The 15,418-nt window shown below is 42.1% G+C and overlaps 1 protein-coding gene across 5 annotated transcripts in view; it reads right to left on the minus strand.

The window, feature by feature from the left end:
• ARMH3 (armadillo like helical domain containing 3) overlaps positions 1-15,418 on the minus strand; it is a 365,667-nt gene that overhangs the window by 4,915 nt on the left and 345,334 nt on the right. For all 5 annotated transcript variants that reach the window (XR_013161708.1, XM_077125817.1, XM_077125814.1 and 2 more), the window contains one exon: positions 1,797-1,913. Coding sequence is in view for 4 of the 5 variants with exons in the window: in XM_077125817.1 (XP_076981932.1) it covers positions 1,797-1,913 (117 nt within the window). In the remaining variant the exon portion in view is untranslated. The remainder of the gene's footprint in view (positions 1-1,796; positions 1,914-15,418) is intronic.

Raw genomic sequence — 15,418 nt, forward strand, 5'->3', positions numbered from 1 at the left:
ATCCTACTCCAGTATCTCTTTACACTAAGGGCTTCCTGCTCCTAACTAATTCATCCCAGTGCATGCCTTCCTTACCCTGCAACAGCCAGAAGTCCCAAATCCTAAGAATGCCATATCAGGGTCAGAGCTGGACTGTATGTTTAACATGACACAGACAAAATCTAAAATTTGGCACATTCACTAAGGACTCCACATGGGAAAGTAAAAGCTAGTCTAATACAAGTTCTGGGACAAGGGAAATGGATGTAAAGGCCTATGTGCTCTGATCTCAGGTCCCAGCCAGGATACTTGTAAACAACTGTGCTAGATTAAAAGTGTTGTGTACATGTCCTTTAGTCCTCATTCAATATTGTAGGGTGGAAACCCTTTTGATTAGATCATTTCCATAGAGAAGTGACACACCCAGTTGTTGGTGTGCCCTTTTGATTAGATGGAGATGTGACTCTCCCATTCAAGGTGGATCTTTTCTTTTTTTTTTTAACATGGGCAGGCACTGGGAATCGAACCTGGGTCCTCTGGCATGGCAGGCGAGCATTCTTGCCTGCTGAGCCACCGTGGCCCGCTCCAAGGTGGATCTTGATTAGTTTTCTGGAGTCCTTTAAAAGGGGGAACATTTTGAAGAAACCTCAGATGCAGATCCTTGGAGAACATGTGCTTCAGAGCTGACAGAGACATGGATGTTTGGAGATGTTTGCAGTGCTGACAAAGAGAGCAGATTCCTAGTCATGGGCAAAATCCAGCAGACGTCGCCATGAGCCTTTCCATGAGATGCTAAGCAAGTATCATGAAAGCTGTGTCTTGCAGGAACTACGTGAAGGACCACAGAAAGCCAAGTGAGGAACCCCTACAGGAAAGAGAGGCTGGAAGCAAGAGAGCTCAGGAGCAAGGGACCAGCAGATGCCAGTCACGTGCCTTCCCAGCTGACAGAGGTGTTCTGAATGGCGTCATCCTTTCTTGAGTGAAGGTAACCTCTTTTGGTGCCTTAATTTGGACATTTTCAAGGCCTTAGAACTGTAAACTTGTAAAGTAATAAATTCCCTTTACAAAAGCCATTCCAGTGCTAGTACATTGCATTCCAGCAGCTTTAGCAAATTAATACAACAACTAAATAGGTGGAGACAGGTGGCAAGGCTACAGGAAGACTGAGCATTTCTTGAGAGCAGCTCTGAGCACAGGGCAGAAAAGGGACAACAAACATCTTCTAGAATCCAATTCTGTGGAAATTCTGACTGGGAGGTGGTACAGGAGGCAATGCAAATGCTCCCTCATTCCAGGTGGCCAAAGGTGGGGGCTGCAGGAAGCTGAGTGATTAGAAAGTGGAAGTGGGGGTAGGGAGTGAAGAATAGGGAACTAGCTTGGGATGATACTCAGACCAGGAGCCAATAAGGAATCATTACGAAGCAACTGCATAAGGAGGAGAAGAATCAATTACTCTCATTAGTTGCTCTGACGACAGGATAAGGAGTAGTGAGCCAGGGCTGCCACTGAGAACACATGTCAAACTCCAGGCCCAGTTGGAGCTGTAAAGGGGCTGTCTCCATGGCTACAGAGGAGAAGAGGGCAATGGTGTCTCAGGCTCCTCACCCTTCCCAGTACCCTGGGGAAAAGTCTTTTCTCTCACTGCATGGTCCTGGACTGCTTTGTGAGGGAGAAGTTGTACACCCAATCCCAGCAGACTCCTCTAGTCTTGTTTTATCAACACTGGCAAATCTGAGTTGTTCCCTAGATGACCACCTGTATGGGTGAGAGAGGGCCCCCAAGGGACACAGACAGAGGGAGGGGAGGGGCAGACTCACCAGCTCTTTGAAAAAGGCAGCCTCCTTGTGCTGCTCTGAGTAGCGCTCATATTGGTCCAGGCCATCCTGCAGCTTCAGTGTAAGTGTGTCATAGTTGGCTCGTACAACTTCCAGCACCTGGGGGGAGGTCAAGGGCCAGACAGGGCTTAGATCAGGCAAATCCCACACTGCTCAGCCCCCAGGACCCTACGTCAGAATCAGTCTTGGGTGATACCCTCAAGAGATCTTGCTTATTATTTATCATTCAGAAAAAACCTGGCCATGAGGAGCAGTTCTTCAGGTTTCTGGGAACACTTTCTAATTTCCTCTGTTCCCCTCACCCCCACCTTCCTTGACAAGTTCAACCTGGCAAATGCTGTTTACTGTAAGTGTCTGAGCTCACCAGTATCCTTGATATCATAAATATGTTCTCAGCCCTATTTTGAAGCTTTCTCTTGCCAGGTTGTAACCATTGTTAACAGAGACTTAGCTAATGTTTGCTTTCTTCTCCCTTTCTAGGCACTATATTTCTTCTATCCCAAGATGTTCCTGAGCATCATCTGCCACTGCTGTCTTCTCTCAATGCCAACTCAGTCCTCCTATCCAATGCTTGGACACAAACTTCTGGGTACCCCAGCCTTTGGGTTTAAGAGTCTTTCTACATTAATCTAGAGTTAAATCCTCCCCCATCTTTTATTTATTTATTTTTTTAATTTTTTTTGTGTATTTTTTTTATTAATAAAAAAAAGAAAAGAAATTAACTCAACATTTAGAAATCATTCCATTCTACATATGCACTCAGTAATTCTTAGTATCATCACATAGATGCATGATCATCATTTCCTAGTACATTTGCATCGATTTAGGAAAAGAACTAGCAAAACAGCAGAAAAAGATATAGAATGTCAATATAAAGAAGAAAATTAAAATAATAATAAAAATATATATATATAAAAAAAGAAAAAGAAAAAAACAAAAACAAAAGATACAAACAAACAAACAAACAAAAAACTATAGTTCAGGTGCAGCTTCATTCAGTGTTTTAACATAGTTACATTACAATTAGGTATTATTGTGCTGTCCATTTTTGAGTTTTTGTATCTAGTCCTGTTGCCCAGTCTGTATCCCTTTAGCTTCAATTACCCATTATCTTACCCTGTTTCTAACTCCTGCTGGTCTCTGTTACCAATGATATATTCCAAGTTGATTCTTGAATGTCAGTTCACATCAGTGGGACCATATAGTATTTGTCCTTTAGTTTTTGGCTAGACTCACTCAGCATAATGTTCTCTAGGTCCATCCATGTTATTACATGCTTCATAAGTTTAGTCTGTCTTAAAGCTGCATAATATTCCATCGTAGGTTCACACCACAGTTTGCTTAGCCACTAGTCCGTCGACGGACACTTTGGCCGTCTCCATCTCTTTGCAACTGTAAACAATGCTGCTATAAACACTGGTGTGCAAATGTCCGTCTGTGTCTTTGCCCTTAAGTCCTTTGAGTAGATACCTAGCAGTGGTATTGCTGGGTTGTAATCCATTCTGCCAGTCTATGTCTTTTGATTGGGGAATTCAGTCCATTAACTTTTAGTGTTATTACTGTTTGGATAATATTTTCCTCTACCATTTTGGCTTTTGTATTATATATATCATATCTGATTTTCCTTCTTTCTACACTTTTTTCCATATCTCTCTCTTCTGTCTTTTTGTATCTGACTCTAGTGCTCCCTTTAGTATTTCTTGCAGAGCTGGTCTCTTGGTCACGAATTCTTTCAGTGACTTTTTGTCTGAGAATGTTTTAATTTCTCCCTCATTTTTGAAGGATAATTTTGCTGGATATAGGAGTCTTGGTTGGCAGTTTTTCTCTTTTAGTATTTTAAATATATCATCCCACTGTCTTCTAGCTTCCATGGTTTCTGCTGAGAAATCTACACATAGTCTTATTGGGTTTCCCTTGTATGTGATGGATTGTTTTTCTCTTGCTGCTTTCAAGATCCTCTCTTTCTCATTGACCTCTGACATTCTAACTAGTAAGTGTCTTGGAGAACGCCTATTTGGGTCTAATCTCTTTGGGGTGTGCTGCACTTCTTGGATCTGTAATTTTAGGTCTTTCATAAGAGTTGGGAAATTTTCAGTGATAATTTCTTCCATTAGTTTTTCTCCTCCTTTTCCCTTCTCTTCTCCTTCTGGGACACCCACAACACGTATATTTGTGCGCTTCATATTGTCATTCAGTTCCCTGATCCCCTGCTCAAGTTTTTCCATTCTTTTCCCTATAGTTTCTGTTTCTTTTTGGGATTCAGATGTTCCATCCTCCAGTTCACTAATTGTAGCTTCTGTCTCTTTAAATCTACCATTGTAGGTATCCATTGTTTTTTCCATCTTTTCTGCTTTGTCCTTCACTCCCATAAGTTCTGTGATTTGTTTTTTCAGATTTTCTATTTCTTCTTTTTGTTCAGCCCATGTCTTCTTCATGTCCTCCCTCAATTTATTGATTTGGTTTTTGAAGAGGTTTTCCATTTCTGTTCGTATATTCAGCATTAGTTGTCTCAGCTCCTGTATCTCATTTGAACTATTGGTTTGTTCCTTTGACTGGGCCATATCTTCAATTTTCCGAGCGTGATCCATTATTTTCTGCTGGTGTCTGGGCATTTGATCAGATTTCCCTGGGTGTGGGACCCGGCTGGTTGAAAGGTTTTTCTGTGAAATCTCTGGGCTCTGTTTTTCTTTTCCTGCCCAGTAGGTGGCGCTCGTGGCGCTCGTCTGTCTGCGGGTCCCACCAGTAAAAGATGCTGTGGCTCCTTTAACTTGCCAATCCGAATCTCGCAGTCGGCCCGGGAAACTGCGTGTGGAGGGGGGGTCGCCAGCCACCGCGGCTTGGGGGAGTGCCGGTCCAAATTGCCCAGCTAGCCCGAGACGCCAAGCGTGGCGGGAGGGCCCCGCTACCCAATGTTCCCAGTCGGACCGGGAAGCCACGTGTGTGGAAGGAACCCCGGTCGCCAGCTGCCCCGGCCCGGGAAAGCGCGCGCCCCTCGGGTATCTCACTGCAGCGGATTCTCCCTGCCCGTTCAGCCGTTCCAGAATGGGGTACGCTGTCTTTTTGGTCTCTGTCGTGGCTCCGGGAGCTGTTTCGTATTGTTTCTGTTTCTTTAGTTGCTGTTCTGGAGGAGGAACTAAGACCCGCGCATCTTACTAAGCCGCCATCTTCTCCGGAAGTCCCCCCCCATCTTTTATTTTTAATTGTGAAAAAGTAAATTCCACAATTTTAGGTTTTTACTTCTAGCTCCTTTTTGTTTTGATAAATGGTTTCTCCCTTACCATACCTCTCTCAAACTTTCTGTTTTGACCTCTACTGACTCCGGGAGCTTTAGATCTCTGTGATTCCAGGAGGGAGGGATTACCATGGCCAGGCCTGATGTGACTTCAGCTTATCAAACCAAGAACCAAAGGCAAAACTGTTAGGGTAAGATGCACTACATTAAGTTAGAAATGAGCTGCATAGAAAGGAGAGACAGGACAGCAAACAACTGGCTCACCCTGGGAATCTGTGTGATAACTATTTTGCAATCTGATCTGATCTGGGAGGAAAGGCTACGATATCATGGAGAGGTCCTGGCTCAGTAGAGAGCCTGAGGAGAGTGAGTGAGTGATGACGGAAGCTTAGCTCTGACTGAAGGTAGGGGTGAAGGGAATAAGCTGGAAACAGGACTGGTCAGAAGCATTGAGGATGGGCTTCTGAAAGAGGCAAAGTGCCTTTGGGCTGTTCCTCTTCCAGTCCAAATTTTACTTAGTAGCATACACTTCTGCCTGCCAAGAATTTCTGAGGCAAAAGTAGGGCTGGAGAGCACGGGGAAGGCTTGTGTTGCTATGGGAAAATCTTTGAGTTTGGGGAAGGGATAGCTACAGCAAAAGTCTCGCCCAGGTTTCTGGCTTAGGTTCCTTCCCCCTGGTCACTTAACTCCACAATCTCGCTTTGATTGGCTGTGTCTCACAGACTCTAGTATAGGCTGGCTCCTTTGCTTCTATTTCCAGTTGTCAGCAGTGCAGCAGGAGGAAAGGTATCCAGCAGTTGACAGTCACCCACAAAATAATCCAGCTCTTTCATGCACGTGGGCTGCACTCGTGGCCAAAATATCTACGACCAAGGTCTTTGCTCAGAAATGTACGGCTCAAGCCCAGAAAAAGGCCTAATTCCTCAAAGACAAAAAAAGCCCCCAGGAACTAGGCAAAATAGAGTAGCCCATGTTTTACTAAGCCTTAAAATCTGGGCAGCTTTAGCAATGCCTATGATCCAGCAAATTGGACTCAGTCTTCCCTAAGGGGTGTCAGGTGCCAAAAGACAAACACCATATACTAAAGCCAATTTCTAAGAAGAAGGTGCAGCATGAAAAGAGATAGCTGTACCTTCTGACTACATCCTGAGAGCCTCAGGTAAGGCTGCCTTGATCACCTGGGCTTTTTCCTCTTGCCAGGACAGAGTGGAAGGTCTAAAGTTTTACTCAAAAACAGAGATTTTTTTTTTTCCCAGTAAAGTTGGCTTTGGTCAGTATAACTCAGTTCAGTCTGCTGCAGGGAGGTGAAAACTGAGAGACCCCCCTGAGCTATCTGCTCTTGGAAAGACACCAGAGTCCTGGCTAGACTTAGAGAATGGATAAGCTCTCCTTTTGTCCAGACATTACTTACCATTACTTCCTCCTCCTCTTGGCCCTTTCATTTGGGCTTACTCCCTTTCTTCCTCTTTTACTCAGAGGAAAGTTGCCTGTCAGTTCATCTACTATCTGCCTTCTCCTGTCGTTGACACTCCATTTTCACTACCAAGGGAAGATGTTCTAAACCCATGCCTAGCCTCAACCCATTCAGGACTTCAGTACTAGGGAGTACTTTCCTACTCTGCAACTGTGCTTTCCACAGCTTCAGATATTAGGAATATGTCCCATTTGAGCCTCACACTCAGCACTGGCCTGGAACATGATAAGGGAAGCACTTAGAGGGCAATCTTCCAGAGCCCTTAAGCCTAAAGACCTTATGCTATATCATAATTTGCAACCTCAGTATCTAACTTCCTAGCAACTCCAAAGGGCCCCTCCCAGATTGCGATCCCTCCCTAAACCATCAGGTAATAGTCTATTCCCCAAGTACAAGTCTACCATCTTTCATTAGCTATTGGGCATATAGGCTTCCCAGAACCTCGCCCACCACCTCAGTCCAAGGTAGCTCCAAAGTCAGTCAAGTACCTACAAGTTGCATGCTCTCTAAAGAATCCTTATATTCCTATCTATGGTGCTCAGGAACTCGGGTCCTGGCAAGGGGCCCGACAGAAAGAGGACTGAACTTCAGTGGGCCCCATTCTTGTTATAGGACCTCAGACAATTCACCTAACCTCTTTGAGCCTCAGCCCTACATTTTATAAAATGGAACTTGAATTCATCTTTCTAAAATTACATGGAAATATAAGTTTTAAGTTCCTAGAGGTAGCACACAACTGAGCGAATCTGTATCATCCCAGTGGCTACACATAAACCTACCTGGATAGCTTCTGGGACTTAAGAGAATCTGCCTTTACAATTCCAGGAGGTATCTACCTATTTCAAACCATTCCAAAGCTCCTATGTGCATAAATTACTCTTAACCACAAAGGAACATTTTCTGTATTTAAGTGAAAGCTAGAATACACAAATGGCCTCAGTTTCAAAGATCCTATGTCTCCTTCTTTGCCCTGAAATACTTTGCTTCAACAGAGGTTAAAACAAATAGAAGAAAGGATTTTACTACAAACAAACAAACAAACAAATAGGGGACCCTAAACACTTGACCCTGAGGTTTGTGGAGTAGGAAGGGCCTGAGAAGATAGCAAAGTTATTAAGAACATAGGCCTTGAGGTCAGAGAGATCAAAAATCCTTAGTCACAGATCTACACTAATTAGCTATGTAAATTTATACAATTTATTTAATTTCTTTGAGCCTATCTTTGTAATGGGGATAACACTATCTACCTCATAAGGCTGATGTGAGGATGAAATGAGATAATCCATGTTCTGTGATTGTCCAATGCATGGCACATAATGAATAGTCAATAAATGTTTACTAATTTTATAATGAAAGTCTCTTTCTGGTGACTTCCGGGTGGGAGTTTCCTGCTGTCCCCAGATAATTCTAATCATATGCCAGGAACTAGTGCCTCACACATCTTCACTCAGCCTAAGGCAGATTCCTATGAAGAAGAAACCAAATTTCCCTATTCAATTTGAAAGCAGGCCTCTCGTAATGACCTCACTGTTTTGAATGTAATTGGTAACATGTCAGCCAGAACTCAGAGAATTCCTAGTACCCACTGCAACTAAGTAGATAGCTATACTAAAGAAAAGACTGAGCGGAGAGTCCATAGAGGACGGTGGCATGATGCAGGTTGTGAGACTCCTGGCCATATCAGGATTAGGATGTCTTTAATGATAGGATGGAAAAGAGATCCCAGTATACAAGCTTAGTTTAAAATTGGTGGGGAGGTTTCAGACACATAAATATCCTTCCCCTCGTATTCCCCACAAGAGGTATTCCCCACAGACTATTCAATAGCTTGTGTCCCATTTTTTTTTAGCAGGATTTTTGAAATGTGAAATAACTTCTGGCCTGAAGATAGCAACAAAGGAGAATCATAAGTTGGAAAAGTTCCTGGCAATCACTATTCATCCTTGATGTCAGAGAGCTGCGCCCTGTGCCTGAAAAACTGCTGAGACACTCTCAAATCTCTATAGGACTAAATTCCCAGCAGAATGAGAATGAGAGGACAACTAAATAATAGGATGTGACCTGATAGCACATTTGTATTCATGACATTCTTCTCAATTTGAACTGACATCTATAGTATGACCTATTTGGGGAAAGCATATAAGTTTGCTGCCAACCACTCCCAGCCAGAGAAACATGTATGGCCTTCCCGAGAGGTTAGACTGTCAAAAGAGGAGGAGACCATAAGAGAATACCAATGGACAAACTTAATGAAACTTCTTACAGAAGAGGACATAAACATGGACCCTGTCAAGACAGCAGTGGGGCGTAATGAAAAAAGGCTATGGAAGAGAGATCTGGGTTCACATCTTGACACTATCATTTACTAGTTATGTGACCTTTACCTGTTTGAGCTTTGATTTACTTATCTGTGCAACAGTCATAATAATATTTCACTAAAATATTAGTGGTAATATATAAAATAAGTGTAAAAATATGTGATAGGATCTAGCAAATAGAAAGTGCCAAAGGAATGAAACTATTGAGATGGAAAAATAGAAATAGATTGTATTTGGTATACTCAAATAAAATCAATCAGGTAGTTAAATGGTAGCCAGGAAGGTCTGAAGTTACCCCTAATAAGAGGACAGTGTCATGAAAGGCAACTACATCTCTTTTTGCTAAAGTGCTACTGGGACTGAACCATAAAAATAATAGTTCTGAAAGGGACTTTGAAATTACCTATGTAATGCATGACCTTCATTTTCCAGATGAGGAAATAGAAGTCCAGAAAGATTGCAAATTGCTCAAAGTCACAAAGCTTGGATTAGTCACCAGATTCTTCTGACTTCTGGTCCAGAACTCTTCCTATACTGGCAGGCTAGTCTACCCTGGGGAACATTCCTGGATTAACAGGCTAAACTTGGTCTTCCAGAGAACAAAGATTTGAGGAATTTTAACTCAATCATCTTAAGAAATAGGACACACGATCTGTGAAGAGCAGGAAGAGTAACTTGGTGAAGGCCTGGTTTGATATTGGAGTTTTATTGACTACAAGGCTCCTTAGGGCTCCAGGGCCTGTCAGTTTTCACCATTAGCAACTAAAAACTCAGCTCAACTCTGCTGGTAGTTAGTGTGAACTACCAAAAACACTTTACAGACCACTCCAAATTCATTTCCAGCAAAATCTGACTTTGGTTGCTATTTTGATTATTTAATACTTATTTGAAAGCTTGAAATTCAAAGGTCTTTCTTTAATCTTCAACTGGATTTCTTCTGACTCAGTCAGCCTGAGTCAGGCTCAGGATTGGGTACCAAAGGGATTCAATGAATCCCTTCTATAATGAATGCTCATACTTCAAGGCCAATCTTCCATTCTCCCAAAAAGACTGCAACCATTTTGCTCACTTCCATGCAGTTCCGCTTTACCCCCACCTAACTCCTAATCATAGTGAAATTAATCTCTGGATGCTTTGAAACATACATAGGAGTTAAAAGGGAATTAGGAGGGAAAAAATGAGAAGTCTTTTTAGAGAATTTTCATGGGACAGAATATCTCCTCATATCTCTTGCTGCACATGATTTGCTCCATTTCAGATGTTTACTGGCTTGTTAGAGAAAATGATTATTAGGCTCCATTTTTTCCAAGAGCAGGAAAGGACAGCCTAAAGGTTTTAAGTTCTAAAACCACAAACAAGAGCATTACCAAGTCCAGGTACAAGTCTGGACATTGACCTTGCTTTTTTCCTTTTTCTTTCTTTCTTTTCTTTTTTTAATTATAAAACTTATTGAAGGGCATCTAAAAGGCCTAAACAAATGGAAGGCCACACCATGTTCACAGATTGAAAGACTCGGTATTGTGAAAATGACCTGGCCTCCCAAAACTAATCTATAATCCAATACAAAATTTAAAGGATTTTTGTTTGTTTAATGCAGAGCTTGTCAATCTAATTCTAGAAGTTTCATGAAAAAGCACATGGATAAGAATAGTCAACATATGCCCGGGGAAGAAAAATTTGGCGTGATGTTGGGGGTGGAGGCAGGATTTACCCTTTGTGATATAAGGACCTTGTTCTAAAATTGTAGTAATCAGGAACATTTAATACTGGCACAAGGTTAGTCAGATTGATCAGTGTATCAGAACAGGGCCCAACAACAGACCCATCCCCACACACAGAAACTTGGTTAACCAAAGAGCCAGCATTACAATCAGTAGGAAAAGGATGAACTTTTCAGTAAATGGTTCTGAGACAACTACTTTCTATGTGGAAAAAAATATTAAACAGGATTTCCGCCTCACACTTTGCACAAAAATAAGTTGAGGGCAGACTAAGGACAAATGTGAAAAGCAAAACAATAAAATGTTTACAAGGTAGTACTGGAGACTATCTTAATGACATCCAGGAGGAAATGATTCCATTCCACCTGTTCAAGCCAACTTGTATCTGACTTTATAAGATACTTTTCAAAAGCAGTCATGTTATTCCAGCAGGACACAGACAACAATTAATAATATTTGTCAACTTCCAAACTCCCCTCCCCAAAAAGTCACCGTAAAATTTAACAGAGTTTTCTTTTGCTGCTTTCAACAGGAAAACTTTCAACTTGGATGAACATTTCACATGAAGTATGTAGTTTAAGAGCTATTCATAGTCCAATTCTGATTCTGAGGAAATGAACTAAAAATAAAAAGCAGGATCCTCAATGGGGCAATCCACAAACTAAAAACAGGATTCTTGGCTCTTGAATGGTATGATCTTGATGTCATCATCATAAGTCTGCATTGCCTGAGTATTGTTACCTACACAGTTGCTTTTAGGGGTGCCAAGGCCTTATCAACACACTTGTTTCAAGTCTATGCTGACAGCATCAGGGAAAGAGACGAGCACATGAAGTTTTGCTTCTCCACATGACAAGTCTTCTGTGCCAAAATGTCATAGAATTCCCCCTGGGAACCAAGAACAATCTTCAAAATCCAAGATAGAAAATACTATTTCCCCCCATTTCAGTCTGTCTTCTGAGATACATTCTATTAGTGGTATTTGACCTTTCTACAAAAGACAATATTGAAGCATTCTGTGTGCTAACAACAACAAAAAGATAAACCAGATTTCTACATTTTTATAAAACTTGATTAAAAAAAAAACCTATAGTATTTTAAACAGCAGAGTCACTAGAAGTACAAAGCTATCAAAAATGTACACTTCACTTGGCATCTCCAGGGCCTTCCGCTTTTGATGCTTGGACTGTGGCGGCATCTCTGTTTTTGCAGGGTTGTTCACATTCTTGCCAGTGTCTGCTTTTCCTTTTCTCCCTCTGGGTAACTTCCCTCCCTTCTTTGTTGGGGCCTTTTTAGGCCTGGGCTCTGGTTTTGAAGGGGTAGGTTTAGCAGACAACTGTGCTGATCTCCTCTGTGGCTCATCCTTCCTCTTCACTCTGCCACCTTAAGCACCTCCTTTTGCCTTTCTCTTAGGCATGGATGCAATAGTGCTTGACAGGAGGCTTTACTAGTCCAAGGGGTGCTTCTGTCTCCCTCAGGCTGCCCTTTAAGACTGATCAGGAGACAAGGCAACTGCTTTTAGGTGGAATTACAAGACCTCTTTCCCACAAAACCGTCTGATTAATCCAGTTAGCATGGAAGCATGCCACATGTCAGACAGCAGTCAGGAGCCAAGCACCAGAGCACAGGTCCTGGTTTTAAAAAGGTGTTGCCAGGAACATTTCTCAAGCTATGTCTTGCAGCTGCCCGAGGGGGACTTTCAACTGCAGCCCTGGTTGCGTGGGTACCCTCTGTCTGGGCAGGGGCTAGTGCGGAGACCAGTAAGACTGGGAAGAATTATCTTGATTTTTTCTCCCATCAGTTAAAGGGGGCTGAGCAGATATGGCTTATTCTACAAGCTAATGATGGAGAAATAATGAAAGATTGCAGTCCATGGTAAAGTGTGGAGAAACAAGAAGTTTACCTCTCACAATGGTTCAGGATTTAAGAATACCTATTTCAAGATCTGAATAATCAAATTTGTTTCCCATGTCACCCCTCAAAATTGCTCATTGCTCCTATTCCTAAAATAAATAATGCTGAATAAATTGTAGACCTTCAATAATAGCAGCAAATGAACAGCCAGAGAGGAGAAAGCTACAAGTGGGACAAACTGCTTTTATGGTAAATACAGAGTGAGGTGGCTCCCTCTAATCAGCTATGGAGGAACAACATGACAAGTAAAATAAACCGTTCTCAGCCAGGAAGGTTGAAGCCTTTTTCCTTCCAATACCCAGAAAAGTTCCTCAAATTTAAAGGAAGAAAACGAGAAATATCTATTCAGGGCACTGCCTAACTCACCTCTTTGAATATGGTAGAGGAATTTTTGACAAAAGACTGAAAGAAAAATGTGTGTGTGTGTGTCTGGGCATTCGTTTTCTCTGAAAGACTCTAATCTCCTGCTTTTCCTCTACTTACCTAAAACCAGACCTTCCCCAGAACTGGCTGTCTGTTTCCCAATAAGGGACACCCCTCTTTTCTCCCAGAACCAATAGAGGTCTGTCCCTAGCCCTGCAATTTCACCACTCCAAGGACAGCTTCTTAGCGGCATTCTCACAATTAGCTAAGTAGGTGGTCAGGTGATAGACAGCTTGAACGATGCAGTCTGATGACAGAGAAAACAAAAGTCAATTCTTCCTCCTCCACAAATCAAATTTATTATTCTAAAACCAGGACCAGTTAAAGTTAAGCAATAAGACTGCAAAGGTGCTTTTTAAATAATGATCTTGGTGGGTCATTGTTGGATCTAGTGGCACCTGGCACTGAAAAAAGAGTTCTGACTAAAAGCTAGTAATTTTCAGGATAGCACGGGGTGGGGGTGGAATGGTAGCTAACAGAGAGTTAAGAGTACTTCTCTAGGTGGGCCGCGGTGGCTCAGCGGGCAAAGTGCTTGCCTGCTATGCCGGAGGACCTCGGTTCGATTCCCGGCCCCAGCCCATGTAACAAAAACGGAAAAACAAAATACAATAAAGCAAGAAAATGTTTGGAGATGTTTCCCTTTCTTCTATCCTTCCTTCCTTCTCTCTGTCTTTCCTTTAAAAAAAAAAAAAAAAAAAAGTACTTCTCTAGAGTTAGCATGCTTAAACTCATACCCTAGTGTTACCACTTGTTATCAGGGTGGAGCTGGATGAACCTGTTTCCTCTTCTGTAAATTGGGGAGAGTAATGATCAACATATAGGATTGGTTGCGAAGATTAAATAAGGGAATGCAAATGTATTTAAAGTTCCTAGAATAATACCTGCCATACAGAAAGTGCTCAATAACTGTAGTTATTATTATTATTTTATCATTTTGATATGACCCCATGTATAACTACTTTCTAGGGCCTGAAATTGGGAAAACTGACCTATTTCCATAACTTTCCATCCAACTTCAGCCATAAAAGAGCAGTCTGCTCTGCCCTCCCACCTTTTTGGAAGAGATCTATCTTCTACAGTTTTCCTAATGAATGATTTCCTGTGGAGGAGAAAACATACTGCTTTAGGGTTTATGCATTAGTTGGGGTAGGCAGAGTGGCAGGCCTTTCTCCAGAGAAACAAACACACTACTACTCCTGATTTTTCCACTGAAATTGTGTCTTCACTAGATTCTGAGCAATCTGAGGGAAGAGACCCAGTGTTACACCACAGAATTTTCATAATCCCTAACAGAGTTCTAAGAAACAGTAAACACAATAGTAAACACTCATGCTGTGGATTAATTTAGTAACACACAGACCCAACTAAAAAGGAAAGGAATCTCTCATCAAGGTCACATGGTAAGATTAGAGTTAGGGCCTGAAAGTACACTAAGCACTGTTCTCAACACTCAGATAGGCTAAAGTCCACAAAGCCAAGTACTGCCTTTAAGAAGTGTTTCAGTTTCCTTGTTGCTAAGGGAAATACCATGCAATGGGTTGTCTTAAACAACGGGAATTTATTGGCTCATGGTTTTGAGGCTAGCAGAAGTCAAAAAGCAAGGTGTTAAGAAGGCAATGCTTTCTCTCAAAAGACTGGCTTTCTGGGGCTTGCTGATGGTGATCCTTGGTCCTTGACTTTTCTGTCATATGGCAATTCACATGGCAGTCTTTCCTGACTTCTGGGTTCCTTGACTTTCAGCTTCTGGAAGTATCTTTCTCTCTTTGTGACCTTCCCTATGAGGCCTTTAGTCACAGGATTAAGACCTATCCCTAGTCAGCTAGGCCAACCCCTAACCAAAGAAACCTCATCAAAAGATACTATTTATAAGAGTTCACACCCAAAGGAATAGATTACATTTAAGAAAATGTTTTCCTGTGGTGTACAGCTCCAAACCACCACAAGAAGCTAGCTTGGTCCATGCCAGATGGAAAAGAAGCTAGCAAGCAAAATGGGGAATCAAGACAAACCACCATGAAGGGACACACAAAGAGATGTGAGCACGTAGGATTGGGTCAGTAGCATTAAGTGTGGTACGGAGTCACCTGCATAACTGCCCAGTGACTGGGAAGTCAGGTTGAGATAGCGTCACACTTTACAAAGAAAATAAAGGAGCCCAAGTCTCTTCTCTTTTGTCTACCACCTCATCTACTTTACAATACTCTGTTAGCTAGATCTGAGTACAAAACTCTCCACCAGCCTGGCAAAGTTCCTGAGAGAGCAACTGCAGGGAGGACTATTAACTCTGACAGGTCTGTGACTCTGGTACTGACAGTAGGCTCCATCAAGGCCTATTTTCTGAAGGGCAGATTATTCAGGATCAGCTCCGACATGTTGAAGAGATAAGTCCTGCAAAAAAGATGTGCAAAAGGTGGAAAAGATGGGAAAGAGTGTCACTCACTTCACTCCCCAAATACACAAGTTGTTGTTTCAATTTCTTAGAAATCAGATTTGATCCATTCTGTAGTGCCCTTCTGATGTGT

The sequence above is a fragment of the Tamandua tetradactyla genome, chromosome 13, assembly GCF_023851605.1.
Source record: "Tamandua tetradactyla isolate mTamTet1 chromosome 13, mTamTet1.pri, whole genome shotgun sequence".
Classification (NCBI taxonomy): Eukaryota; Metazoa; Chordata; class Mammalia; order Pilosa; family Myrmecophagidae; genus Tamandua; species Tamandua tetradactyla.